The following is a 24,864-nucleotide window of genomic DNA, read 5'->3' on the forward strand; positions in this document are numbered from 1 at the left end:
CCTATTAAAGCTTATATATACTTCTCCAAAGAGACTAACTGCAGCAAACTGTATTTACAGATGCTTGAGACAATCACAAGGTTTGTCTCGGGGCTGCAGGAAAGTTTTGTGTAAATGTACCCTTTAACTAAGTGAACCATTAAATAGAAGGTCACTAAATGTTTCTGGTGTGTTTTTTTTCAAATGAGGAATTTGCCCCGAAGTATTTTTCCCTTCATAGGAACTACCTTGCTGCATAATATTCATAAAGCTGGAGTTGTGTGCATGGCACAAATCTGAGACTTGATCAATTGATTCCTATAGTAAACCGGTAACTGCCTTAAACTGGAGAACAATAAATTCCAATTCTACACACTGAGTGACTATTATTATAAACAATTAAATGGACTAACATACTAGATTTTGACCAAACTGCGGGAGGCAGTGGAAGACAGGAGTGCCTGGCGTGCTCTGGTCCATGGGGTCACGAAGAGTCGGACACGACTAAATGACTAAACAACAACATACTAGATAGGTTTGTCAAATGGAGGGAGAGAAACTCCACCTACACAGAAAGGTGGAGTGCAGCACAATTCTATGAATGTGTGATTGGATGGACCTTGGGTTCATCTTTCTGGATACCCAGAAGCCAAGCAGGGCTGGGTGGAGTCAAAAATTAGACCCTGTAGTCAACCTGTCAGGTATTGCTTGGTAAGAGTCAGGATTAGATTTAGAAATGGCTTACCAAGGGATTACCTGGGTGGTTAGGGGTTTGCTAGGCAGGGCAAGTCAGTTTATTTCCTTGAGGGAAAAGAAAAGATCCTACAAGGGGCTGGAAGCGTTTTACTTGTTTAGTAGAACAAATACCCATTTTAGGAGGAATCAGTTTAATCAGAAACAGGTTTAAAGTGGAAGTCTTAAGTAAAGTTATTGATTTAATTCTGTAAAGTGATTGTGACTGAAACAAAGTATTCTGCCTCATCCAAGTATCCATTAAGTTTTAACCCTCATAGATTGCATATAAATAAAATTCTTGTTTTGTTTCCAACGTGCCTCATCATTACTTTGATGTTGTTAAGGGATTAGCAGTCACAGGTTTTGCTTTCACATTTTAGTAAATGCTACCACATGAAGAGAATTTCAGCCCTCTCAAGTGTTACTGACAGGGAGCACCTAAGTTTTTAAAACAACCCAAACCTGGCCACGCTACACTGCTGGTGGTAAGAGTGCATAGGATTGTAGCCCTCGCCTATTGTTGATATCACTGTTATGGTTGGTTACATCAAAAACAAAAATAATTGCAACTAATCTTCTTGAACTCTACTGCTCTTTACAATTTTTTTTTTTTGGGGGGGGGGAGGATCACCACCATAAATGTCTTAAGGAGTAACAAATAAATGATAACCTGAATACATTATCTGTTTTAACCATTTTTCTAGTCAATGCTATGCTTCGCGTGCCTACCTGAACATCAAGATCCTCTTCTGAAGCCCTGCTACAGGTGCCCCCAGTACTGGATGATTGCCACCCTGGATAACCACCAGAGAAAGGACCTTTTCAACCCGAGCACTTCAGTTGTGGAGCAGGCTTCCCAAGCAAGCTTGCCTGGGGCGATCCTTCTTGTGTTTCTGGTGCCTAGTGAATACCTTTTTGTTCACACAGGCCTCTTAAATAACTATGTCATTTTGGCCTCCATTTTTCAATCTGTGTTCAATTTGGGGGTGCAGTGAGTTTTTGTTTTCTTGTGGTACTTATGTAACTTTTAATCTGATGGATTTATGATTATTCTGTATTTAAATTATTTTTACTTACTTACTGTAAACTGCCCAGAAAACTTAATGATATGAGGTAACACACAAATGCCATACACAAATAAACAAATAAACTTAGGCTGCAAACCTGTACCCACTAACCTAGGAATGGGTTAGTGGGTACAGGTTTGCAGCCTAAGTTTATTTGCAGCCTAAGTTTATTCCCTAGCAACCAAGATACATCTTTCATGTGGAAGGTTTGTCTAAAATAAAAGGGTCCCCAGAAGTTATTTTCTGCAAATACTACTAAACTATAAGTGTTGGTGGGTGTTAAAGAATCTTCTCTCTCTCCTCCCTGGAAAAAAAAGTCAAATGTGAAAACTTTGCAAAGCGGTTTGGGCATATCTCTAGCTCTGCATGGCCTAAACCCAGGCCCTAATTAAGAATTCACTGTGTAGTTACAGTACACACATCTATTCAGAAGCCTCTTTGTATTTAAAGGGGTTTACTCCCTAGTAAGTGGGTTCACAGCCTGATCTTTGGTTTAGGGTTGGCATGGGGGGGACAGGTTAAGCATTTTCTAGTTGGAAATTTATGGGGGAAATGTCACCATGACTGTATTATCGAATTTCATGTTATACACTGTTCTCTAGGGCACCCACCAGTCCAAAAAAAGGTGTGTGACCCTTAATTTAACTGTATTAATACATTCTCCTTTTACACATGTTTGAGGCCCTTGCATAATCTTTCTTCTTCCATGCTGCATTCTAAACCACTGTCATGGACAACTTTTGGTTTGTAACAAACAATTGTTTAAGGAAAAAAAATAGGAACAGTTGGACCATGTACAGAGCATTGTGATGTTATACTTACTGGCTAGGATTAAGATGGGTTTAAATAATGAAAGTTCAAAGAATCTTCTGGTGTTCTTAACAAAAACATCCTCAGGATTCTTCTGGGAGTCCACATGGGTACCAAAAGCCACACTAGCAACAACATCCAGGGTAAAGCAACTGTAATTCCTGTAAAAGATTTAAGAAGGTTGCTGTTAAACTGCAGTGTTGTCATCCCACATTTCTGTTTCTGCCTTTGTTGCAAAACTGTCTCCTAGGGTTTATTTTTCTGAGCCTATTTAAGACAATTTGAGTTTTTATATGTGCCAGGCCTTTTAAAGATTCATTTCAGGAGGATATGTCAGGATAGATTTATAAACTGAAAAACTAAGCACATTATCTTCTGAAGTTGATTGTGAATAATATTTATACCTTTCATTTTTACACATGGTAAAGAAGTGGTACTTTTAAACTACAAAATCAAATGTATACTTGCTAATAATTCTAAACACAATGAACTCCCCATTTTCTGAATCTGAGTTTTGCAAAAGTTCTGGGGCTGGTTCACACATAGGTGTTTATCTGATGATGACTGCAACATCAAGTGATAATTGCATTTGTGAATGGGCCAACGTAAATATCGCCAGAGGCAGATCTTACACAGGACCTGAAATGGCACACATTATGTTGTAATAAGTCTACACATTAAGCTGCCAGTCATTAGGCATACAGTACTGAGTGCAGAGAAATAAAATATATCAATACATATGTAACACACACACACACACACACACACACACACACACACACACACACTTAACAGAATTCACTTGGTTGCATTTTCACTCTTCACTCCCATCATGTAGCATCATGTCAGTGCTGACATAGGAAAACGGAAGTCAGATTTATGCTAAGTCAGAGCACATCCTAACTACCTGAGTAGTAGAGCTGGTGGGGGTATCAGCAGAAGTGTTTCTCTGCTGGGCTCTGCTGCTATGGAGACCCTTGATGCATCCACCAAAAGAGAGAGCAAGCAAGAAGCTATGCTGGCAGTGTTACTGGTGGTGCTGGATCTTAGACTGGACACTTCCTGAAGAGGGGCCTAGTTGGGGTTTCTCTGCTGTGCCAACCTGGAGCTAGCACAGCAAAAAGGGAAATGCCCCACTTTCTGCCCTGGCCAGCAGGAACTGTGACAGAGGATCACCTATTTCATGGCTCCCCGACCACTCTGAGGACTGTTCTGTTATATACTAGCTTATCAGGAGCTGCATCTGGAAACTGAATGAGTATCATAAAATCTTGTCTCAACCACAATCTTTTTCCCAACCACAATTAACAAGCAGCAATAAAAGAGGCAGAATCTGCAAAAGGAAGTTTTCAATTAACACTGGAAAGGATCTTTGTCAAACAGGTCTGAGTTATGAAGACGGGTTGCTTCAAGAAATCATAGTTAAAGATGGACCACAGTTTAGGGTTCAGATGTAGTGCTAAACTGTGATTAATTTTTTTAAAAAAAGAAGCGAAATTCTAATTTCCCTATAACTGTGGCATGCAAAGGAGAGGAAAGAGGGAGGGGAGTGTGTGAGCCCAAGTCTTGCCTAGGCTCACTCCTATCAGGATAAACTATGGTTTATCACAATGGCTGGATGCAACCTCTAATAACATTCTCCCCCTGCCCCCCAGGGATGTTACAGGCAGCTACAGATTAGATACTCCACTTCAATTACTTTTGCTTGTAATTGCTACTGTTAAAATATTGTGCTATAGTAAAATGGGGGGGGGGGGCAGATATAATCATTTGAAAGTGAAAGTGTCCACATCAAGACAGAAAAATTAAAAACTCCATTTGTAAAATAATTGCATACTTAGAATAGCTTGGCAAATCAAGTACCTGTAAAAACTTCCCTCGCTTCTAATTTATTAAAGTACCTTTGGATGTCAAAAGCTGTGCCAGAATCTGCATAGACCTTTAAGTTACTCAGCAGGATGTCACATGCCTGGTTGATTAGCGGCACCATCTAAAAAGGAGCACATGCACACGGTGTAATTAAAAAACACACAATACATTTCTCTACATTAATTGCATACTGCAGGAGGTAAGTGCTCTCAGGAGCTCCTGAATCAGTGGATAAAGTCATTTTCTTAGGGAGGTTTTACACATGCGCATACACACACACGCGCGCACACACACACAAATACACATTCCAGTGATAACATGCTCTCTGTCCAAGACTGATGGCCACAGGAGATGGTTCCCCTGCTTTCTTGTTTCTGTTGTGGCTGCTCACTGCTCTTGGACGAGAGAATAGGCTGATACATTCGTGAGAAATGGAACCTGTAACTGTAGTGTTGTACAATCTGTTTACCCCAAGCTGGAAGGGGCAACTGCCATGGGAAATGAGAAGCCTCTAGGAGCGGGAGTGTGTGTGTGTTTGCACGCGCGCAGCAGCTGCTATATTGCCAGAGTTTGTTATGGGGCATGGAGATGCTGGGCTCTACGTGCCCTTGGCACAGATCTGCCCTCTGTCGATCAGCACAAAGACAAGTGCATGCACAGCTCATCTTCTGCCACCTTTGAAGAGGAAGGAAGAGATCCCTTTGCATGAAAGCAAGAACAGGCTCTGCCACTTGTGTTCTCAACTAGGATCAATTGCTTACACTAAGCAAGCAGCTGACTGGCCGTTGCTAAGCCTGTACCAAAACTCATATGGTCAGAACACTGCTAATTTGTCTACTAGCTTACCAGCGACCAGTGCTAAGTTGCCTTTAGCTAGCCTGTGGCACTGTCACTTAGAACATCTGGAAACTGAAAGGGATATCCCCCAAAGCTTCATTTGCATAGCTCAAATTCTGACTTTCAAAAGGAGGAACTGCGGACTCCCTCCTCAGCTCTGCCAAGCAGGTTTTCTTATATTTAATACGCCCTGTTTAGACCTTCTAGAAGCTTATATGGGGCCGATGACAGCCCCCTCCCAGTCTCCCTCCACCCATCCATCTATCTGAGGGAAAGGATTTCTCTGCTAACATAAGAGTGTACTCCTCTGCTCAACTGCCCACCCCCATATAAACAACTTGCTGCCACCAGATAAAGGGAGGGAATTTTTCTACAAGGCTGCCCTGTTATCTGTCAACCTCTCCTGGGTAACTTTTTATACCACAAATGTTTTCATCCTGCCTTTGTTTTGGTACAGCCCCTCCAGACAGCAATAAAATGGCACCATTGTGAAAGGTGATGGTTGAGTATCTTAGATGGCTTTTAAAAAATGGAATTAGGGAAAACAGTTTTGAGGTCTTTTAAAAATGAAATAAATTAAATAATAAAAAACCCATGGCGTATAAAGCTATCAATGGGTACAGATCATGATGGTAAGCATGCCTCTGAATCACCAGCTAATAGGGAACAGCGGTGAGAGAAGTCTGTCACCCTTATCTCCCGCTTGTGACCTTTACAGAGGCATCTGACTGGTAGCAGCTGGAAAACAAAATGTTCCGCTAAAAAGGCCTTTGGTCTGATCCATCAGGCTCTTATGGAGTTCTTGACACAGAGAGGAGAAGGATCAAACTCGCTGCTTCATCTTCTGCACTTTGATCAGTTATTTGCGTACAAAGGAACATGCATTATACCAAGTCAAGCCATTGGTCCATGTATCTCTGTATTGTCTACACTGACTGCATCTCTCCAGAATTTCAGACGGTGGCCTCTGCCAGCCCTACCAATCCCAGCCAGGGGCTGAACCTCAGAACTTCTGCATGCACCATCAGTGCTCTCCCAGTAAGCTATGGCCTTTTCCATAGATACATATTTGAGAACCCTGCAAAAAGCAGGGTCTTCCAGTCATGCTGAGGAGCCTAGGCACATACAATATATCATTAATATTAGTGTTATTTTTACGTATAGACCACCCTTCATCAAAGAACCCTAGGGCACTGAACAAGCCATAATAAAATTATAAAATACAAAATGTCATTATTATAAAAAACCAATAACATCAAAATCATAATTTTACGTTTCACAATAATGATCCGGCTGCTGGTAACTTGGTGCAATAGTATAACACAAAGGCCTGGGTTATAAGTGTGTAGAGTTTGTGCACACAGACCAATGGGTTGTGGGATGAAGGAGTAGTGCCGTGTATTAATCTGTTCCTTGATTTGTTGGTGTAGCCAATGCGCAACCCCTTATTCTTCTACAGGCTCTCAGTTCCTTTGCGCCTCTTCCTTGTGGACCTGGCGACACCCCGCTGCCTCAAATGATTCTGCTCTTTCCCTATCATTTTAATTTGCCTGCCACCCACAGTAGCATGCTGCTAGCTTACTGTTTTTCTTTTGTTTTAGTTATCCTTGCCCTGGCTCTCTTCCAGCTGACCCCTTTTAAACGTTTCCATAATCATCCCTTTTCATCTGCCAGTCATGTCTTCCTGGCAAAGATGCCTATCCTACAGTGCTCCCTGACAGCTCAAGAATTACTCGCAGTCAATCTTATTTCCAGAACAGGAAACAATCATAATTTACTTTTTAAGAAGAAAAGGGGGAGGGGAAGAAAGATGGTAGGATATCAAATTTCACAAGAATCATCTTGCTTGACAAACACTTCAACAGACGGAAAGCTTGCATGCTGTCACTAACAGGACCAGGACAGTCCAAAAATGATGTCATTGTTACCTATTGTGCATTTCCCGTTTTAGACCTTGGCTTTTGCCAAACAGCATGCAGGAGTCAAAGAACCTGTCCATGGAGGGGAAATGATCTCAACTTCTGGGCATTTGGATTGGCTGTTTATGACATAACAAAATAAAACATAAGCAATATGCTCACTGCAAATATTTGATCTGCCAATTATCTCATGTCACTGCTGTCTCGGCACCAAAGTTCTGCCAAACAAGACTGCAGGAGTCTGTTGGTGTCAAAAACATTATGGCATAATCCTGCCAGTACATGCCTTGGCACTTCATTCTTCATATGGGCATTTTACAGGAGTGCTTGTTTATGTCACTCTAATGTCAGCACCGTGATCTTCTAATCAAATGTTGTTTTAATTCTAAAAATGGTTATCTAGAAAACTGTGCTGCCAATATGATTATTAATAACAGAATAAAATTGTTACCGTTGGGTATAATGCCCAGATCAAGGCAAGTAATAGTACCATTTTATTCTACCATGGTCAGACCCAACCTGGAGTGCTGTGCCCAGTTTTGCAGACCACAGTTTAAAAAGGATATTGAAAAGCTGGAACGTGTGCAGAGGAGGGCAGCCAATAAAATAACAGTCTGAAACCAAGCCTTATGAGGAATGGTTGAGGGAGGTGGACACATTTAGTCTGGAGAAGAGGGAAAATATTCACAAAATATTCCAGCAAATTCTATTTCCACAGTTACGCCCACCCCTCTTTTGCATTTGTGTGGGTAGCTGATACTCCTTAGATACTCCTTCTGATCGGCAAGTCCTAGGCTCTGTGGTTTAACCCACAGTGCCACCTGCATCACCATTTGATTCTACAGCACAGAGCAAATTCTTTGCATATGCTAAATCATAGTACTTAGTTGCCGACTAAAGCCACTACCTTGATAGGCTTCCTCTTATACCTTCTACCATCACAGGTACAGGCTCACAGGTTCTGGAAGTGGAGCCAGTGGTGTAGCATGGGCTGCCAGCACCCGGGACTGCGTGGAGGGGTGGGTAGGAGGGAGAGTAACAGATGGAGAATATATGCACATTCAACTGCCTAACAGAGTCTGCGTCACCTAGAAGATCCCAGCCGCAGAGATAAGAAGAGTCATTCCGTTGTCTGGAGAGGTCACTTCCTGGTTTGCATGGAGTAGCTGTATTCAGCGGAGCCCAGTGATGGAAGTGTGCAGTTATATTGGGTGTTGAAATTTTGTGCCCCTAACAATTTTATGCCTGGGCTTACCGCCCTGTGGGTTGCCCTTGTCCCACCTCGCCACTGAGTGGACCCAATATTTCATCCAAGCTGACCAAACTCACAGCAATACATTGGACTTGTTCTTGGCAGGAATAGCTGATGTTGTGTGATCAAGGGAGAGGAATCCCCACCCTATTAAATGCCAGGAAGCAACAGGGGTGGCAGGAGGTACAGTGGCTAACTAGGTAGCCACCCTTACTGATGCCAGCGACCTGCATCCGTGCCAGTGGTAGAAATCCAGCCAATGAGCTTGCATTTGCACAGTGCAGTGCAAGGCCACCTGGAACTTATAGGTAAAGGTGGAAATTCCTCCCTTCCCCTTGACAGCTCTGCAGCAGCAGCTCACTGTTTCAGGTAGTGGCTAGTTAATATCTACGAGTTTTGCAACTCATGAATTTATTTCTGTGAATAAAACTATCATGGCTGAGTTTGCCCTTAAGGTAGTATCTGGCCAGAGCCTTGGGATGCTAATAGGTTGGGATATTCAGGTGATGCCCCTAAATGGGAGCTAATATTTAGAAGATTGCTTCCAGAGAAGGGGATAGCAAGAATACATTTTCTTCCTCCCTCCTAGCTACGAACAATGCAATCCAGTTCTGTGTGTGTGTCCACAAAAGGGAATAAAAGAATCAGACTGCAGTTAAGAGTTCAAGAAGAAAGAGAGAGGGATAGTTAAGCTGAGTTTAGGGGGCTCTGTAAACTAACAGCATCTCGGAATGCAGAAGATTTGGCATACAGCAAACCTGCTTGAGTGTTTTAAGCTGTCTGCCTCAAATTATGCGAAACCTGCATACTTGAAAATAAACACCAATACTACAAAATGCCTTTTGTCGACTTCCGTGACCTCCTTCTAAAATAAACCAACCCTGGATAAGCAGCATTGCACCCTGGAACTTCTATCCACCTGGGGGGGAAAGAATGACCGTAACTACATCATGTGCGAAATAATTTGAATTATGTGGTCCTAAAGTATTCAAATTACCTGCAGTCCTCTAACTAAGGATAATACATTTCCAAATGAGCCCTCCCGTCCACCATGCTCACCTCTTTTCTAACTTAAGAGCCATTCCTGAGCATCTTCTAAAATTTTATTTGTTCCGGTAAATGCAAATGAATGAAGCAAATGTGTTGATCGCTTTTTTTTCTCTTTTCCTTAAAGTGGTTTTTCTCTTTAGTTAATACATTACACATTGAGCTCCCTAACCCCCTTCAGGTAGAAGAATGAAAACAGCCATTTGCACCAACCGCTTAGGACTGTGCAAGGTTCACCATACATTTTTTGCTTTCAGAAGAGAGTACCAGGGAGGGCTACACAGAGGGAGGGAGGGAGGAGGGAGATAAGAGGTGACAAGAGCACAGCAGCACTATCAGGAGAAATAAAAATCAATAGTCTTTGGATGGTGTCAGCTGAAAAGGGGAACAAAGTTATTTATCAAACCTGACAAGGGTTCTAGAGCTACAGAATCTTCCCAGTTGTATTTTTTTCTCTTCTCTCTCACAACGCTAAACAGAGCAACCCTGTAGCTTGGTACAATGTAATCAAACACTCATTCTTAAACACACTTTCTTGCAGGGTTTGAAGTATGTTGGCAAACACTTACATGAGGACACTGTGGAATATGCAAGTAAATTTTATCCGAACGTCTCAAAGTAACTTCACTCCCAGAAACCTTTCAGGGGGTAGGGGTGGGCATTGCTATCTGTACTGGAAACCCAACAGGTTAACATTTTCAAATACGCTTATATACGCCTGAGAGCCTAACTTTAATTCGGAGATTTGGTGAGAGGATTTTCTGCCTCAGGTGCCAAAGTATCTTGGTCAGCCTTGGGACTATGAACCCTGACTGGGAGCAGGAGGGGTTACCATCTAATGCTTCTCCTCCTCAGACAGTGAAATTTCTTCAGCTAGCTTTGACAGGGAATGTCGTCGTCCACCCCCCCCCCTTAATGCCTACTTAATTCTGTCACAGATTCAGTTTATTTCATTTATTCGTCTTCACCATAACTGGACGTCGTACAATAAAAACAAAGAACAAAACAAAAACACACCTTGGATAAAGTTCCAACAATCACAATTAAAAACTCATATCACAAGTGGGGGGGGGGGTGAGTCACATATAGTTTATAAAACCACAGATCCTTAGGCCTAAAAATCCTTTAAAATAGCACAGCGGGGTACCTATTTCCAAGACTAGTATCCTTCAACTGCCCAGGTTTTTTGTTGTTGTTTAGTCGTTTAGTCGTGTCCGACTCTTCGTGACCCCATGGACCAGAGCACGCCAGACACTCCTGTCTTCCACTGCCTCCCGCAGTTTGGTCAAACTCATGCTGGTAGCTTTGAGAACACTATCCAACCATCTCGTCCTCTGTCGTCCCCTTCTCCTTGTGCCCTCCATCTTTCCCAGCATCAGGGTCTTTTCCAGGGAGTCTTCTCTTCTCATGAGGTGGCCAAAGTATTGAAGCCTCAGCTTCACGATCTGTCCTTCCAGTGAGCACTCAGGGCTGATTTCCTTAAGAATGGAGAGGTTTGATCTTCTTGCAGTCCATGGGACTCTCAAGAGTCTCCTCCAGCACCATAATTCAAAAGCATCAATTCTTCGGCGATCAGCCTTCTTTATGGTCCAGCTCTCACTTCCATACATCACTACTGGGAAAACCATAGGTTCTTACCAGGTGCCAAAATAATGGAGAAGGGAGAGAAGAGACAGTTCCAGGCATAACTTATGCCTACTACTCATTTGTGGAAAGCCAAATATTGAGGCCACAGAAGACATACATTTACCCATCACTCTGCTCCGAATATTTTGTGCCATAACTATATTATGCACTGAACTGTCAACAGTACTGCCGCTCAGGTTTATGTGTACTGAAATGTGTCCGGCGTGACTTAATTTTCTGCAGCTGTACTGGCTGAATTTATGAATATATTATCAACAGTATTTCCTTCCATTTCTAACATTGCAATATTTTAGTAATAGGTTGCAGTTAGTAGGTTGCAGTTAGATATTAATCTAATCGTTAACGTCCAGTTTTATTTTACAAGTTTGCAGAGAGATAGGGGGTGGTAGCAGCATATGTGTTTTGTGGCCTTAGGAAAGCCAATACCTTTCTGTCTTAAACCCTCTAAAAAATTGTGGCACAGGGATAATCATGTGACTTAACTCACCCAGCAGTTGTAAGGGTTATTGTGATACTGTGTGTAGTGTAGTGGCACCTGCCCTTTGGAATGCCTTCCCATTAAATATTAGACAGGCACAGTCTCTACTGACTTTCTGGCGCCTCATAAAGACCTTCCTTTTTCAATAAGTCTTTTAAGCAGAGATCTCTATCCCAGTCTGCATGTCTACTGGAATTGTTTTCCCCTTTTTACATACACATATTTACATATATGGAATTGATTTTAGACGTTTTAAATTGCATTACTTTAGCACTGATATGCTTGCCATCCTGGGCTCCTTTAACAGGAAGGGCAGGATATACGGTAAATTTTTAAAAAGTGCTCTGAGGACTTAGGACTGATGCTGACGATGATGCTTCAGTGGGGACCAGGAAGTAGGCCTTCTTCACACTGGTGTCCTGGCTTTGCAATGCCCCCCCCTCTCTTTGCAATGCCTGGGACTGCGTAGGGTTGCCATATTTTGAAGAGCAAAAAAGAGGGCACATTTGCCAACTTCTACTTTTAACTATGGATTGCTATGACAACTCTACCCATGAAAAAGAGGTTGTGTCCTGGAAAAAGAGGACATATGGCAACCCCACGCAGACATGCACTCTGAAGTTTTAGGTGCCAGGTAAAATAACATTTTATTTCCTTAGGCTTTTAAACTCAGAAACTGTGTTATTTGTATCTTCCTGCTGCTTCTAGGATTGCATTCATGATTCCTTTTTAATTCTTTTTCAAGCAGCTCATATATTTGTGTTTTTAATGCTGGGTATTTTATTGCCTGAACCATGATGGGGAGGAATTACTGATAAAGTAGTGAATAAATTAAGGGTAGGGAAGAGTTGGACTACACCTCCCATCATTGCTGAACATGCTGGCTAGGGCTGAAGGAAACTGGAATCTGGGGGGGGGGCACAGGTTCCCCACCCTTCATATGAATATAGGTCCAACAAATAAATACTCCTCTATCTCTTCATAAGCTTATCTTCCTTCTAATGCTTTGAAATCCTTGGGAAAGTTTGGAAGATAAATATTATTTGCTTTGCAAAGCCAACATGCCTCATCGTTCCTGTTACGAAGGTTGCTCAACTTTTCACAATTCGCTGTTTTCTGTTCCCCCATGTTATTGTCAAACTTTAACCTTTCTGGTTGAAACTTTCCATGCTTGGCTTCTGCCAGTACTTGTTTTTAACCCAACAGCAAAGGAAGTAAAATTCCACAAGCATGTTTTGTGGATTTCCTAGTAACAGCATACCCTTATGGAGGCTGTGGCAGGGTGTGTGGGGAGAAGCAAGATGGGGGCCTTTAGGATCTGCCAACTTGAGGCTCTAAACAAAATATCTCCTACGCCCACAGAAGATTCTACCTGCTTGGCAACACGGCTTCAGTTGATTTCTATCATAGAAAGCTACATTTGTGCAAGAGTGATGACTGGCTGGTTCACAGAGTAGTGAAGAAATGTTTCTATGTTTTAAACCAAGCAAGCTGCTTTACTGCCTCGCCTCTACTCTGTCAAGGATAAAAGGAAAAGAAAATGAGTTTCAAGAAGGATAGTTATAGACCATATCGCCAGGGTATGTGTTGGTTGCATAGGCTGGACGCTCAAGAAACAGCGTACCCCCCTCAAATTTTCTTTGTTCGTGTCAAAATCATTGCACACATGAGCCTGTTCTAAAAAACACATCAATTAGTGTGTCAGACGGGCTTCTGCCTTCTTAGGTCAGCAGGCAAGGCTGAAAAAAGAAAGATTGGGCTGCATAAATAGAACCCATAAGCACATTTGGTTCACAGAATTTTGTGTTTGTTTGTTTGCACCCCAAACTCTAAACTCCATGTAGCGTTTAATCATGCTTCGACTGGGATTTGTTCAGTCTGTTTAGTCTGAAGGTGCAACAGTCTGGTGTTGCGCTGCACGTTGCCACAACACAAAATGGTGAAAAGAAGCTGTGCATGAACCACTGAAAAGCAGGGCAGAATGCTGCCCCTCTCTCCCCCCAGTTGTTCTATACAGTACAAAAGCAAGAATTGCTAAGTGAGAAAAGGGCTTTATGATGCTGTTTAACTGCCTTGTGCAATTTCAAGAGCTGGCATAAGGAACAGCCTGCCCCCCTGAACCACAGAATGTACTGTATTGAACCCAAGCCATGGAACGTACTGAGCCAAGCATTTAACACTTTCACACCATGAGTCAAAGAAACCGCCACCCCATGTCACTTGAGTTCTTTTGACCAAGATAGGTAGGAAGGGATAAAAGCTGATTGCACCAATTCATAAGTATGAACACTGAGAACAAAACCACAAATTTTTAAGCATGTGTGTGTGAGAGAGATAGACATAAGCACTTCATCAGTTTTTGTAGAAGTTAGTTTAGCTACAGCAGGAGCGATTGACAGCAAGAGGATAAAAGAGAGGGGAGGAATTACAGAAATGGACAAATATTGATTTTGGGGGAGAAATTTGGGGTTGGCTTCTAAACCAAGTAGTAGCCAGGCAAAATGAGAGGAGTTAAAACTCCTCAAACCACAACCCTCAGCTATACTTCTGCTTTAAGACACATTGTGGTGTTTCACGTTGCCAAAAATGTGTACGTATAAATGCAGATCATAAGAGCTGAGTTTCTTGGTTCAAATGAACAGGAAAATACTCACACCCTGTGACAGATCAGTTCATATTTAGTCTTCATACATTTTTTTAATAGAGAAGTTTCATTTAGAAAAAGTTTTAGATAGGTGGGACTATCAACAAATTGTGGGAGTGTGGAGTGCTGCTATGCAGTGCTCAAGCCAGCCAGACATGCCTTCGTTTAGGATAAATCCTTTTCACTTCCCCATACCCCCCCCCCATTTCTCATGCCCCATAGATGCAGCATTTAGTGGCTTCTGAGGATGCTCAGTCCTCATAGGGGTGTTTTTTGTCCTACAGATTTGGGGGGGGGGGAGTGTACTTCTGTAAAGTTCAGAGTATCCCTGAGTCTGCTGATGCCACCCTCTTACATGTGTGGATAGTGCCATCACTTCAACAAGGTGATGATCATTATGTGGTGATGGGCACCAATTTATAAGGCTTTAAAAGGGAAATTAACAGAGATAAGGCTATCCATGGCTCAAGGTCATGATGGCTATATTCTACCTCCAGGATCAGAGGCAGTCTATCCTTAATTCTGAATACCAGTTGCTGGGAAAGGATGGTGGGTTATTTCAGCCATGTTTTGCTTGTGAGCTTCCCACTGGCACCATCTAGGGTGAGGCCCTATGGGCCTTTGACCTAACCTAGCAGGGCTCTTCCTACACGGATGGACTTAGGCAATATGGCACCCTGTGCAAGGACAACATTTGTCCCCTACCCTAGCGATGCCTCTCTTCTCCTCCCCTCAACAATGCCCCCTTTGGCTTGGCGCCTCTGCTTCTTACGTCTAATGTTCTTGTCACTCAGATAAGCACTACTGCTATACAGGACAGTGTTTTTAGACAGGAACAGGCAATAATATCACCTGAATTTAAATGGCAAAGGCTCCCTCATACAGCATTAGCACTATTAAAAGGTTCCTTAAACCTGCAAATGTAAAACCTGCATTTTAGAAAACAGAAAAATGGGGGGGGGATACAAAAAGGAGGAGAAACCATTTTTAGGGCTGCTTCAGGAGGCAGCATAGGTGAGTACCAATCTCACTCATGTTGGCAGAAGAAGAAGAAGAAGAAGAAGAAGAAGAAGAAGAAGAAGAAGAAGAAGAAGAAGAAGAAGAAGAAGAAGAATAGTAGTTTGGCTTTGATATCCCGCTTTATCACTACCCTAAGGAGTCTCAAAGTGGCTAACATTCTCCTTTCCCTTCCTCCCCCACAACGAACACTCTGTGAGGTGAGTGGGGCTGAGAGACTTTTTAAAGAAGTGTGACTAACCCAAGGTCACCCAGAAGCTGCACGTGGAGGAGCAGAGACGCGAACCCGGTTCCCCAGATTACGAATCTACCACTCCTAACCACTACACCACACTGGCTCTCCAGAATAAAAGTAGTGGTTACTTGTGGGGTCTTTCTGCATGGGGAATTGAATGCTTCTGAAAAGAAGAAGAAAATGGCACATCAGATATACTTTGGTGTGTGCTTGAATCACTGTTTTGGTTTCTCCACTCTCTGTTGCCAGTATTTACGGCAAAAGGGAGGGGAGACCCCCATTTGCTACAAACTAGAATATCCTGTTGACTGGCAAAATACACAGAATTGGGGAATGGGGCAATAGCGCAATAGCTCAATGGCAGAGTATCTACCACTTTGCATGCAAGAGATTCCAGCTCCAATCCCCAACATCTCCAGGTAGGCCTGGTGTAGGCCCCTGCCGGAAACCCTGGAGAGCCACTGCCAGTCAGTGTAAGCAATACAGAGCTAGATGAACCCAGAGTCTGAATGAGTATAAAGCAGCTTCCTCTATTCCTAATTTAAAACAGGGAGCTAAGAATAGAACTGTTACCGTAACAAAAGAACAACAAGCACAACAAGAACAAAACCCAAACTGTTTACAGAGAGGGAGCTGTGTTAGCTTGTGGCAGCAACACCGAAAAAGAGTCCTGTGGCAGCTTGAAGAGTAACACATTTATTATGGCATAAGGTTTCATGAACTAGAGTGCCTGCTGCATCTGATGCGGTGGACTCCAGTTCACCAAAGCTTATGCCATAACAAATATTGAAGTGCCACAAGACTCTGCTGTTGTCACTGCTGCTTGTTTCAACAGTTTGTACGAGTCTCTGCTCTTTCTCCCTTGCTAGCAGTTGGTACTGCCCCTGAACAGCCATACAGCATGAGACCCAACAGTGTGCGCTCCCTTCTCTCCTTTAAATAATTAACTCAGGAAACACAGACATCCATCCCTGCAAAGCACAATGTCCAAGGAACCATTTGTGCAGCTAAAGTATGTCTGACTCATGCCGGCAGGGGTTGCTCTGCACATACCAGGGGCCTTATCTTTCGTTAGGTATAAAAACAGAAGTAAAACTAGAGGATTTTCCCTGTGCCAATGATGACCCACAGTAAGGGAGATTAATTTCTGCCAAACTCTCTCTTTCGGCTCCCCCAGCCTCATTTACTGAAGAGGCCTTTGGATTTATTGTTCACACACCCAAACACATTCACACACCCTTAAAATCCTAAGGATTTATTAAATTTGCTATCAAACGTGTGGGGGGGGGGGGGAGGAAACAGAGTCAGTTGTCTAGGTGCATAACCAATGATATTGTCAGTTCTGATTAATCAGGAGTCCGTGCCAGGCTTATGGCCAATTAGAATTTACCATAATAAGGAGGTGACAGCTGGTGTTGCTAAGCAACAGCTGCCTATAGAGCTAAAGGAGCCAGACACATTTAGATGCTACTGTGGATTTCGACAGCAGCATGTCAAAACAACACAGGCTTCTGACCAGTGGAAAATTTTTACAACCGAAGAACAGGCACTGGAATGAGGAACGTGTTTACTTTTTGAGCCTAAAATTATAAAAGGAGAGAATTCCACCTTCCTTTTGGGGATGAATTTTGAGGCATTACTCTGGATTTTAATCAAGAGTTGCTGGAAGTTTGTCGCAGTCTAAATTGAGTCTCACACTGCTTGAAAAATGTATGGAGAAAACAGCCACACTGGAATACTAAGCTAACTCCTGTCCAGTCTGAAGAATCTGCCTTGCAGCTCTGTTATATTCTAGCAACTCATTGCTATTAGAATAAAAAAATAACAACTATCAAACACAAACATGCACTCTGTTTCAGTGTTGCGTGCATTATATGTGAAAGAAAGCTCATAACTCTGCAATGATCAGTAAGGGAGACAACAAAGACTTTTTTTCCTGTGGCAGGCAATAGTTAAGGTCAGGTTACTCATGAAAGCAAAAATAAATTACCAGCACTGCCCAGGACTCCACTTTTGCCAGAAAGGTGTATTTCCTATTAGCATTCCTGTGTTGGTATGAATAAAATAGGTATTGAGCCAATGGAACTGTACCAGGGTACATGCAAGCTATAACCATGGCTACTGTTTTAGTTTGAAGCTGCAAGCTGCAATCCAGAGTCCTCTGCATGCAGCAGATGGAGCCCCACAATCATATGGGGAAACAGCCACTCTGCCACAGCTGAAAAAGAGAATGCTCCGCTGGCATGCATGAAGCTGCTATACTGTCTGGACTGGTCATGTGCTAGACGGTGGGTGGGCAGACTTCATGCTTCTCAGATCTATTTTGGTTTTGCTTTCTTACAAGAACAAGATCTGCCAACCAGAGCCTTGTGCAAAAGACATGTAGTTCAAATTAAAGAACAGGGTTTCTTTAAATGAACACGTTTTCAGTCCCAGGATTTAACTGAGCTCACAGTCCTTTCAAATGAAAATCGACTCCTGGTTCACTTCCTTCATTTCAGCAACTTAATTTGGGTGCGAAAGGTCCTATTACTGCTGCTATTGTTAAACAACTGGAATCCCAGAACTGTTGCCCATCTACCAAAAATCATCCAGAGATCTACCAGTAGACCCTGATAGATCTACTTTCATGAGATAGAAGTACACACTGGCACACATGATGAGATACAAGACAATGAGAAAGTGCACATCTGTTTTTAAAAGGAGCATGAGGAGAACAATAATATACCAAGTGGTTCACAGGGGCTGTCTAGCTGCCAGCCTTACAACCACCCTGTAGTAATATTAGTGTTCCTGACACTTACTGTAGTAATATCAGTGAGGATAATAACAATAATAATAATAATCTATCTATTTATCTATCTATTCCCCTCCCATCTGGCTGGGTTGCCCCAGCCATTCTGGGTGGCTTCCAATACATAATAAAACATCAAACATTAATAGTAACAATCTGATCCATTTTTTAAAAAAAAAATCACAATAACTTTAAAACAAACAACTTATATAATATGTTATAATAGTAATATTAGTGTAATGAGTTTGTAGTTGCAAGTCACCCTAAAGTTCTAGGTCCATCATGTGTTAGAATTTAATCAATGCCTGGAGTGTGAAAACTGAGTTGACAGACTAATATGTTATTAAGCCAGACTCTGTGCATTAGGCTGTGTACTAGACACTTCTAAATCCTCTGGAAATAACATGTGTGAAGAGCTAAGCAAGCTAGGCAAAATTTCCTATGTCCAGGATATAGCCTGGGGTGCTGAGCCATTAGGAAAGCCAATGGATCAAAGGAACTCTGCGTGATACAGCAAATGGATAGGACCCCTCCCTCCTCCACCACTGTCTCTGCTGTGTCTCATTTCCAACAGGAAACACAGCTGGAACCCCTGGAATCTTGCACCGTTGAGAGATTGGGATGGCGTACAACAACAGGTAAGCATCCCTGCCCCACCCACTACTGGAAAGAATCCCCTCTGCTTGAGGCCCTAAAGAAGCTGTCAATCAGAGCAGACCAATCTGGAGGAGATGGACTTTTATTCATAATGCCAAATAATTGTCCCTTGACCTCCCACACATGCTATTGACGTGGTATGCTAAACTACATCAAATGAAGTACCTCCCAAACCAGTCACCGCTCCCTGCTCTCACACAATTGCATTCTTGAACGGTTATATAAAAACAAACGACAGACCCCCCAAAATGCAGGCAATGAGAGAAATATCACCATCAAGTTCTAACCAAAACAATCCAGGAATGCTAACCAAATATTGCTATCCCAACTATGCAGGGCAATTTTATTTTACATAACTTGCTCTCTGGTTGCAAACTGCCCTAGCTTTCCAGCTCTCGTACCCTTGGGAGATTTCCAGGTTTCCAGTGTCACAAAATTTGCTCCTTTGCAATCTGTAGAGACGTCAGGAGCCAAAGTTTACTGGGTTCTCAGAGAGCATAGACCAGGCATCCCCAAACTCGGCCCTCCAGATGTTTTGGGACTACAACTCCCATCATCCCTAGCTAACAGGACCAGTGGTCAGGGATGATGGGAACTGTAGTCCCAAAACATCCAGAGGGCTGAGTTCGGGGATGCCTGGCGTTGACAAATGGGACAAAGAATTCACAAATGAAAACTCACACTTGGTTCTCTGATAAACAGCCTGATAAACAAAGCAAAACCCCTTCTGCCCCCCAAAAGAAGCAATGACTTTACATAGGCAAAGCAGCGAGGCATTAAACAGTTTGTCAGTGGATGACTGACAGCCATTAATTACACAGTCATCTAAACATCACACACTTGGGAAACATCCAACAAGAAGAAAAAGAAAAGCTTCTTGTACATGGAATCGCAGCACCTGCTCCTTCATCTTACCTCTTTCGTCTTTGCAGCACCGAAGACAGGGGTCAGCAGGCTTCGGACATCTTTCCACCTCTTGTCACGCAGCATGAGGAGGCTGTCTGCAACAGGCTTAGAAGCCAAGACTGGAGTCTAATTGAAGGAAGAGACAGACAAGTACATTTAAAAACAAAAAATCCATCTCTTTTTAATAGAAATTGAACTATTTATCACCGGAAAAGACAAAAGCCGTTAAATAGTGAAAAACTAAGATAACATTCAGATTCCAGCACTCTTAGAGAGTGTCTACATGGCATTTTCTGCAAAACTCAGTATGTTGCATGTTGCTAGAAAAGGCACCGCAGAAAGACAGACGTATCTTTCCCAGGGACACTCCAGTACACCTGAAAGCGAGCCAAGAAGCTTCCATCCCTCGTTGGAAGGGACCACGAGGGCCATCTGGTCCAACCCTCTGCAATGCAGGAATCTTTTGCCCAATGTGGAGCTCGAACCCACAACCTTGAGATTAACCTTGAGATTTACCAACTGAGCTACATGCAGCTGGTCAAGAGATTAGCTCAGAATAGACTCATTGTATCTGCAGGGATCTGGCGCATGTTGGGTGAACATCCAAGAACACTCCAAGTGCCTGTGGAACAAAAGTGCGCTCTACAACCAGCTGGCATAAGTCTTCAGGGAGCCCCTGGAACAGTGGCACTGATGTCCTCCGAAATCACACTCGTCAACTCCTAATGTGGCCACACAATATTTCTTCTCCCATTCAAAGGTTGCACTGCTGCTCACCTGCTGACAGAGCAGCAGCCCAGGGAGGAAGGGCAGTGTGTGGCAGCACAACTGGGCCGGCTAGGAGAGCATGTGTGGCTGGAGAAGGGTGCAGCTTGGAGAATGGCCCAGATAGAGAAGGGCCCAAAGGGCCACATCTGACCCACAGCCCGAGAATCCCCACCCCTGATCTAAGAGGTCCACCCAGAATCCTTCGCAATGCTACAGAGAGAATGCTCGGGTACCGATCTCAAGTCATGCCCACATGTGATCCAGTAGCTGCACCTGAGCATCCTTTGCAATATAGGCATACTTACATGGGAGGCAGGGATGCGGGTGGCACTGTGGGTTAAAGCACAGAGCCTTGGGCTTGCCGATCAGAAGGTCGACAGTTTGAATCCCTGCGAGAGGGTGAGCTCCCGTTGCTTGGTCCCCTCTCCTGCCAACCTAGCAGTTCGAAAGCATATCAAAGTAAAGGTAAAGGTAAAGAGAGCCCTGACCAGTAGGTCCAGTCATGGCCGACTCTGGGGTTGCGGCGCTCATCTCGCTTTACTGGCCGAGGGAGCCAGCGTACAGCTTCCGGGTCATGTGGCCAGCATGACTAAGCCGCTTCTGGCGAACCAGAGCAGCACACGGAAACGCCGTTTACCTTCCCTATTTATTTACTTGCACTTTGAAGTGCTTCGAACTGCTAGGTTGGCAGGATCAGGGACTGAGCAACGGGAGCTCACCCCGTTGCGGGGATTCGAACCGCCAACCTTCTGATTGGCAAGTCCTAGGCTCTGTGGTTTAACCCACAGCACCACCCGCGTCCCTCATGTCAAAGTGCAAGTAGATAAATAGATACCGCTCTGGCAGGAAGGTAAACTGGCTGCAGGCTGGAGGAGGTGTGAGAAAGTGGCAGCGGCAGCCCTGCACATCAGCTGTTAATAGGGGAGACTGAGCAGCCTATAAAAAAGCCCCACTGTGCCTCAAGTCTCTTCAGGGTTTCCTCTTCCCTCACCGACATTCTCTTCGGGCTCTGGAGAGGGTCTCCTCGTGAGCCATGAGGTCCCTCCAGCTCTCTCCCACCATTTCCTGGTATTATTCTATTTGTTTATAAATTTCCCAGCACCATGTCCAGTCATGTGCAAGTAGAACACACCTAAGTGTGTGTGTGGGAGATGCCTGGACTGCAATGGATCCTGGGATGTGCCTTTTATAAGTGGTTTCAGTGCCACCCCTCAAATAACTTGACACCTTAGCCAGGCTAGCCCTGACCCAGGCTTCTTTGAAGGACAGAGCCCACAGACCTGATACCACACTGAACACTGCATTTGTCAAGCTTTCCTTATCTCACCACAAACACTTTTGCTGTTCATTGCATAATGTGTGTTATTGCTTCACACAGGCCAGGACAAAACTGAGCTCAGTGCAGGGATAAGTGCCTCAGTGCAGGATGAATTGAAGAGCCTTCTCTTCCACAGAGGAGAGAGAGAAATATAAAATGCTTTAAGTGAGCATTTCTGAACACATGAAAGCGACTACAAATTATCAGAATCGGTGCTCTGCCACTTCTTTCTCTCCCCACTTCTTTCAAGGCACCTGCAGTCAGGTGATTATTCTGATTTATCGGCTGAATATTCTATAACTGCTCATTCCCATCAAATCCCTCATCAAAGCCCATCTTTTCTGTGAAGGCTTTAGGAAAAAGTCCTACGTCTCCATATCCTACTGTAAGTAACTCAAAGGATGTTTAATGAAAATAAACACATATTTTTCTCCTGTTCATCTCTGTCTCCATCTCGTTGCCCTTCCACTGTTGCCTCACCTCTGTCAAATGTTAGATTTTGAGTTCCTTGAAAGAAAGACTAAAGGTGCTATAGCAGTAACAACAACAAATTAATAAGTGAAACATGTAACAAAATGCTCCTTCCTAACAGGAGCGATCCTGTTCAGGGTTCAAGCCAGCCACACCCTTTTCTAGGGTACCCTCTTTTGCATTCCCCTAATTTTTCATTTTTCTTTTCCAGCCAGCATTCAATGTCCCATCATTACCAAGGGAATGATAAGTTTATATATATATATATATATATATATATATATATATATATATATATATTATTAGTTTTTTAAACATATCATTTTCAACCGTAATTAAACATACTAATACATCTTATTCAAATTTTTGACTTCCATCAATCCTGTCTGAAAATAAGTTATAAGTGATAAGTTATTTTCATGTCCCATCGAGATGAGCCCTGATACAGTGGTACCTCCGGTTAAGTACTTAATTCGTTCTGGAGGTCTGTTCTTAACCTGAAACTGTTCTTAACCTGAAGCACCACTTTAGCTAATAGGGCCTCCTGCTGCTGCTGTGCCACCGGAGCATGATTTCTGTTCTCATCCTGAAGCAAAGTTCTTAACCCAAGGTACTATTTCTGGGTTAGTGGAGTCTGTAACCTGAAGCATCTGTAACCTGAAGCGTTTGTAACCCAAGGTACCACTGTATAGCAATGCTATAAGAGGCAAGAGTCCAGCAGTAAATGGCATACACCTTACAAATAAGAGATGGTTGAAAAGAAGAATTCGGAGCACTTGCTACTACAATGAACCAGATGGCTGGACAGAATGCAAAAGTTCATTTTCTGTATTTGTTCCCCACACTTGTTTTGCAAAACCAAAGACGCAAACCACGTTTTACAAAATACAGTAGCATACTTCATCAATTTATGATTAGTGTAGAGCGGTTGGGTATTGTTGGACATGAGCCAGAGAAACCTAAAACCCCTGCTCTGGGGGAAAAAGAAGCCGTCTCAGGGCACATGAGACCACCATGTTCTTGAAGCCAAGCAGGTCAGATCAGTTCTTCACATTTCTATAGCAATTTGAGGCTTGTTTTAAATCCTCATGAAAGCTCTTCAGCATTTCAGAATTTATGCCAATAAGCACAGTTTCGTATGCAGTTTTGACTAATGCACATATTTTTGCAAGCAATTTCTTCTTTTGTATGCTATCTTCACTACAATGTACTTATTTTATGCATATTTTAACCTAATAATAATAATATTTTTGTAAACATTGGTTGGTTGGAGAACTGCATTGCAAAATTTGGCCAATTTCAAAGGATGGCTGTCGTTGTTTTGAAAACTGCAAATCTGATAGATACAATTTGTGATCTGAATCAGATTTCTCCACCATCCCTGGAGGCTGACACCACTACTTAACAACTGTAAGGCAGGGTAAGGCCAGACCCAAAGGGCTGACATCGTGGTCTGCCTGCTCAGTGATCCCTGAAGCTCACATAAACCCATTATGTCATCGGTTTGTGCCAGTCTTAGTTGAACACACTGCAGGTGCACCATGAGGGTAGCTGAATTACGCAGTCCAGTTCAACCTCCATCCACACCTGCCATCAAACAGCAAACCTTGATATGCAATCAATCCCATCCCATCCTCTTCAGTTGCCACTCATTGATTATGGATGAAGAGTGTAGTCCTCCCACCCTATATGTGCGCCTGCCAAGTGCCCTAGAAAAAAATGTGGCATCCCTTTCTTTGTACAAAATTGTGCTGACCATCCTGGCTGATGTGCTCTTACACTATGCATCTTCCAGGGCCATGATCTTAGGTGCTGCATGAGATCTCCCCGCCCCACACAAAATGCATGGGGGGAGGCGAGAGCAAGGCATGGGTCACATGACTCACCTGGGCGTGCATCCCAGAAGAGGCACATCCTGGTTTGGGGTCTGAAAACATTGGAAAGTATGTATATACTGTCACTGGAGCAAAGTGGGGCTGGAGCTCAACAGCTAGGATACAATGGTGTTTGTGATAAAGAGATGGAATGGAGGTGTGCTTGGCTCAGCTAATGTTTTAGCTGAAATAGTTTACATATACATTTAGGACGGATGTCCAAAGTAATACACATACACACAAAGAATCATCACAAAACTGTGGAAACACAGTGGAAGTAGATGGGGAAAAACTTCAGGTGCTTGAACAAAGATTTATGTCAGGCCCTAGGCAATTTGGAATAATCAATTGGAGTTGCTATCGTGGTTTATTTACTTGATAGAAATTGCTATACAAAATCTGCCCCCAAAGAAGAATTATTTCAAAACACATCAGGCCTGAAATAAATCTTTCTTCAAACAGCTGAAGTTCTTTCCTCTTTCCTTCCCAAAGTAATACCCACCAACATAATAGAAGTATTTATACAGTGTATTATTCACT

At 43.1% G+C, this 24,864-nt stretch overlaps 1 protein-coding gene and 1 long non-coding RNA gene across 5 annotated transcripts in view; one reads left to right on the forward strand and one right to left on the reverse strand.

The window, feature by feature from the left end:
• TBXAS1 (thromboxane A synthase 1) overlaps nt 1–24,864 on the reverse strand; it is a 210,218-nt gene that overhangs the window by 69,822 nt on the left and 115,532 nt on the right. For all 4 annotated transcript variants that reach the window (XM_081928286.1, XM_081928283.1, XM_081928284.1 and 1 more), the window contains exons 6-8: nt 19,903–20,019; nt 4,493–4,581; nt 2,604–2,752 (exon numbers count right to left, since the gene is read on the reverse strand). In XM_081928286.1, coding sequence (XP_081784412.1) covers nt 2,604–2,752; nt 4,493–4,581; nt 19,903–20,019 — 355 coding nt within the window. The remainder of the gene's footprint in view (nt 1–2,603; nt 2,753–4,492; nt 4,582–19,902; nt 20,020–24,864) is intronic.
• Nucleotides 1–24,864, forward strand: part of LOC309379364 — a 401,215-nt gene that overhangs the window by 41,158 nt on the left and 335,193 nt on the right. The gene's annotated exons all lie outside the window — the stretch shown is intronic.

The sequence above is a fragment of the Podarcis melisellensis genome (assembly GCF_964234715.1).
Source record: "Podarcis melisellensis genome assembly, chromosome: 10".
Lineage (NCBI taxonomy): Eukaryota > Metazoa > Chordata > Lepidosauria > Squamata > Lacertidae > Podarcis > Podarcis melisellensis.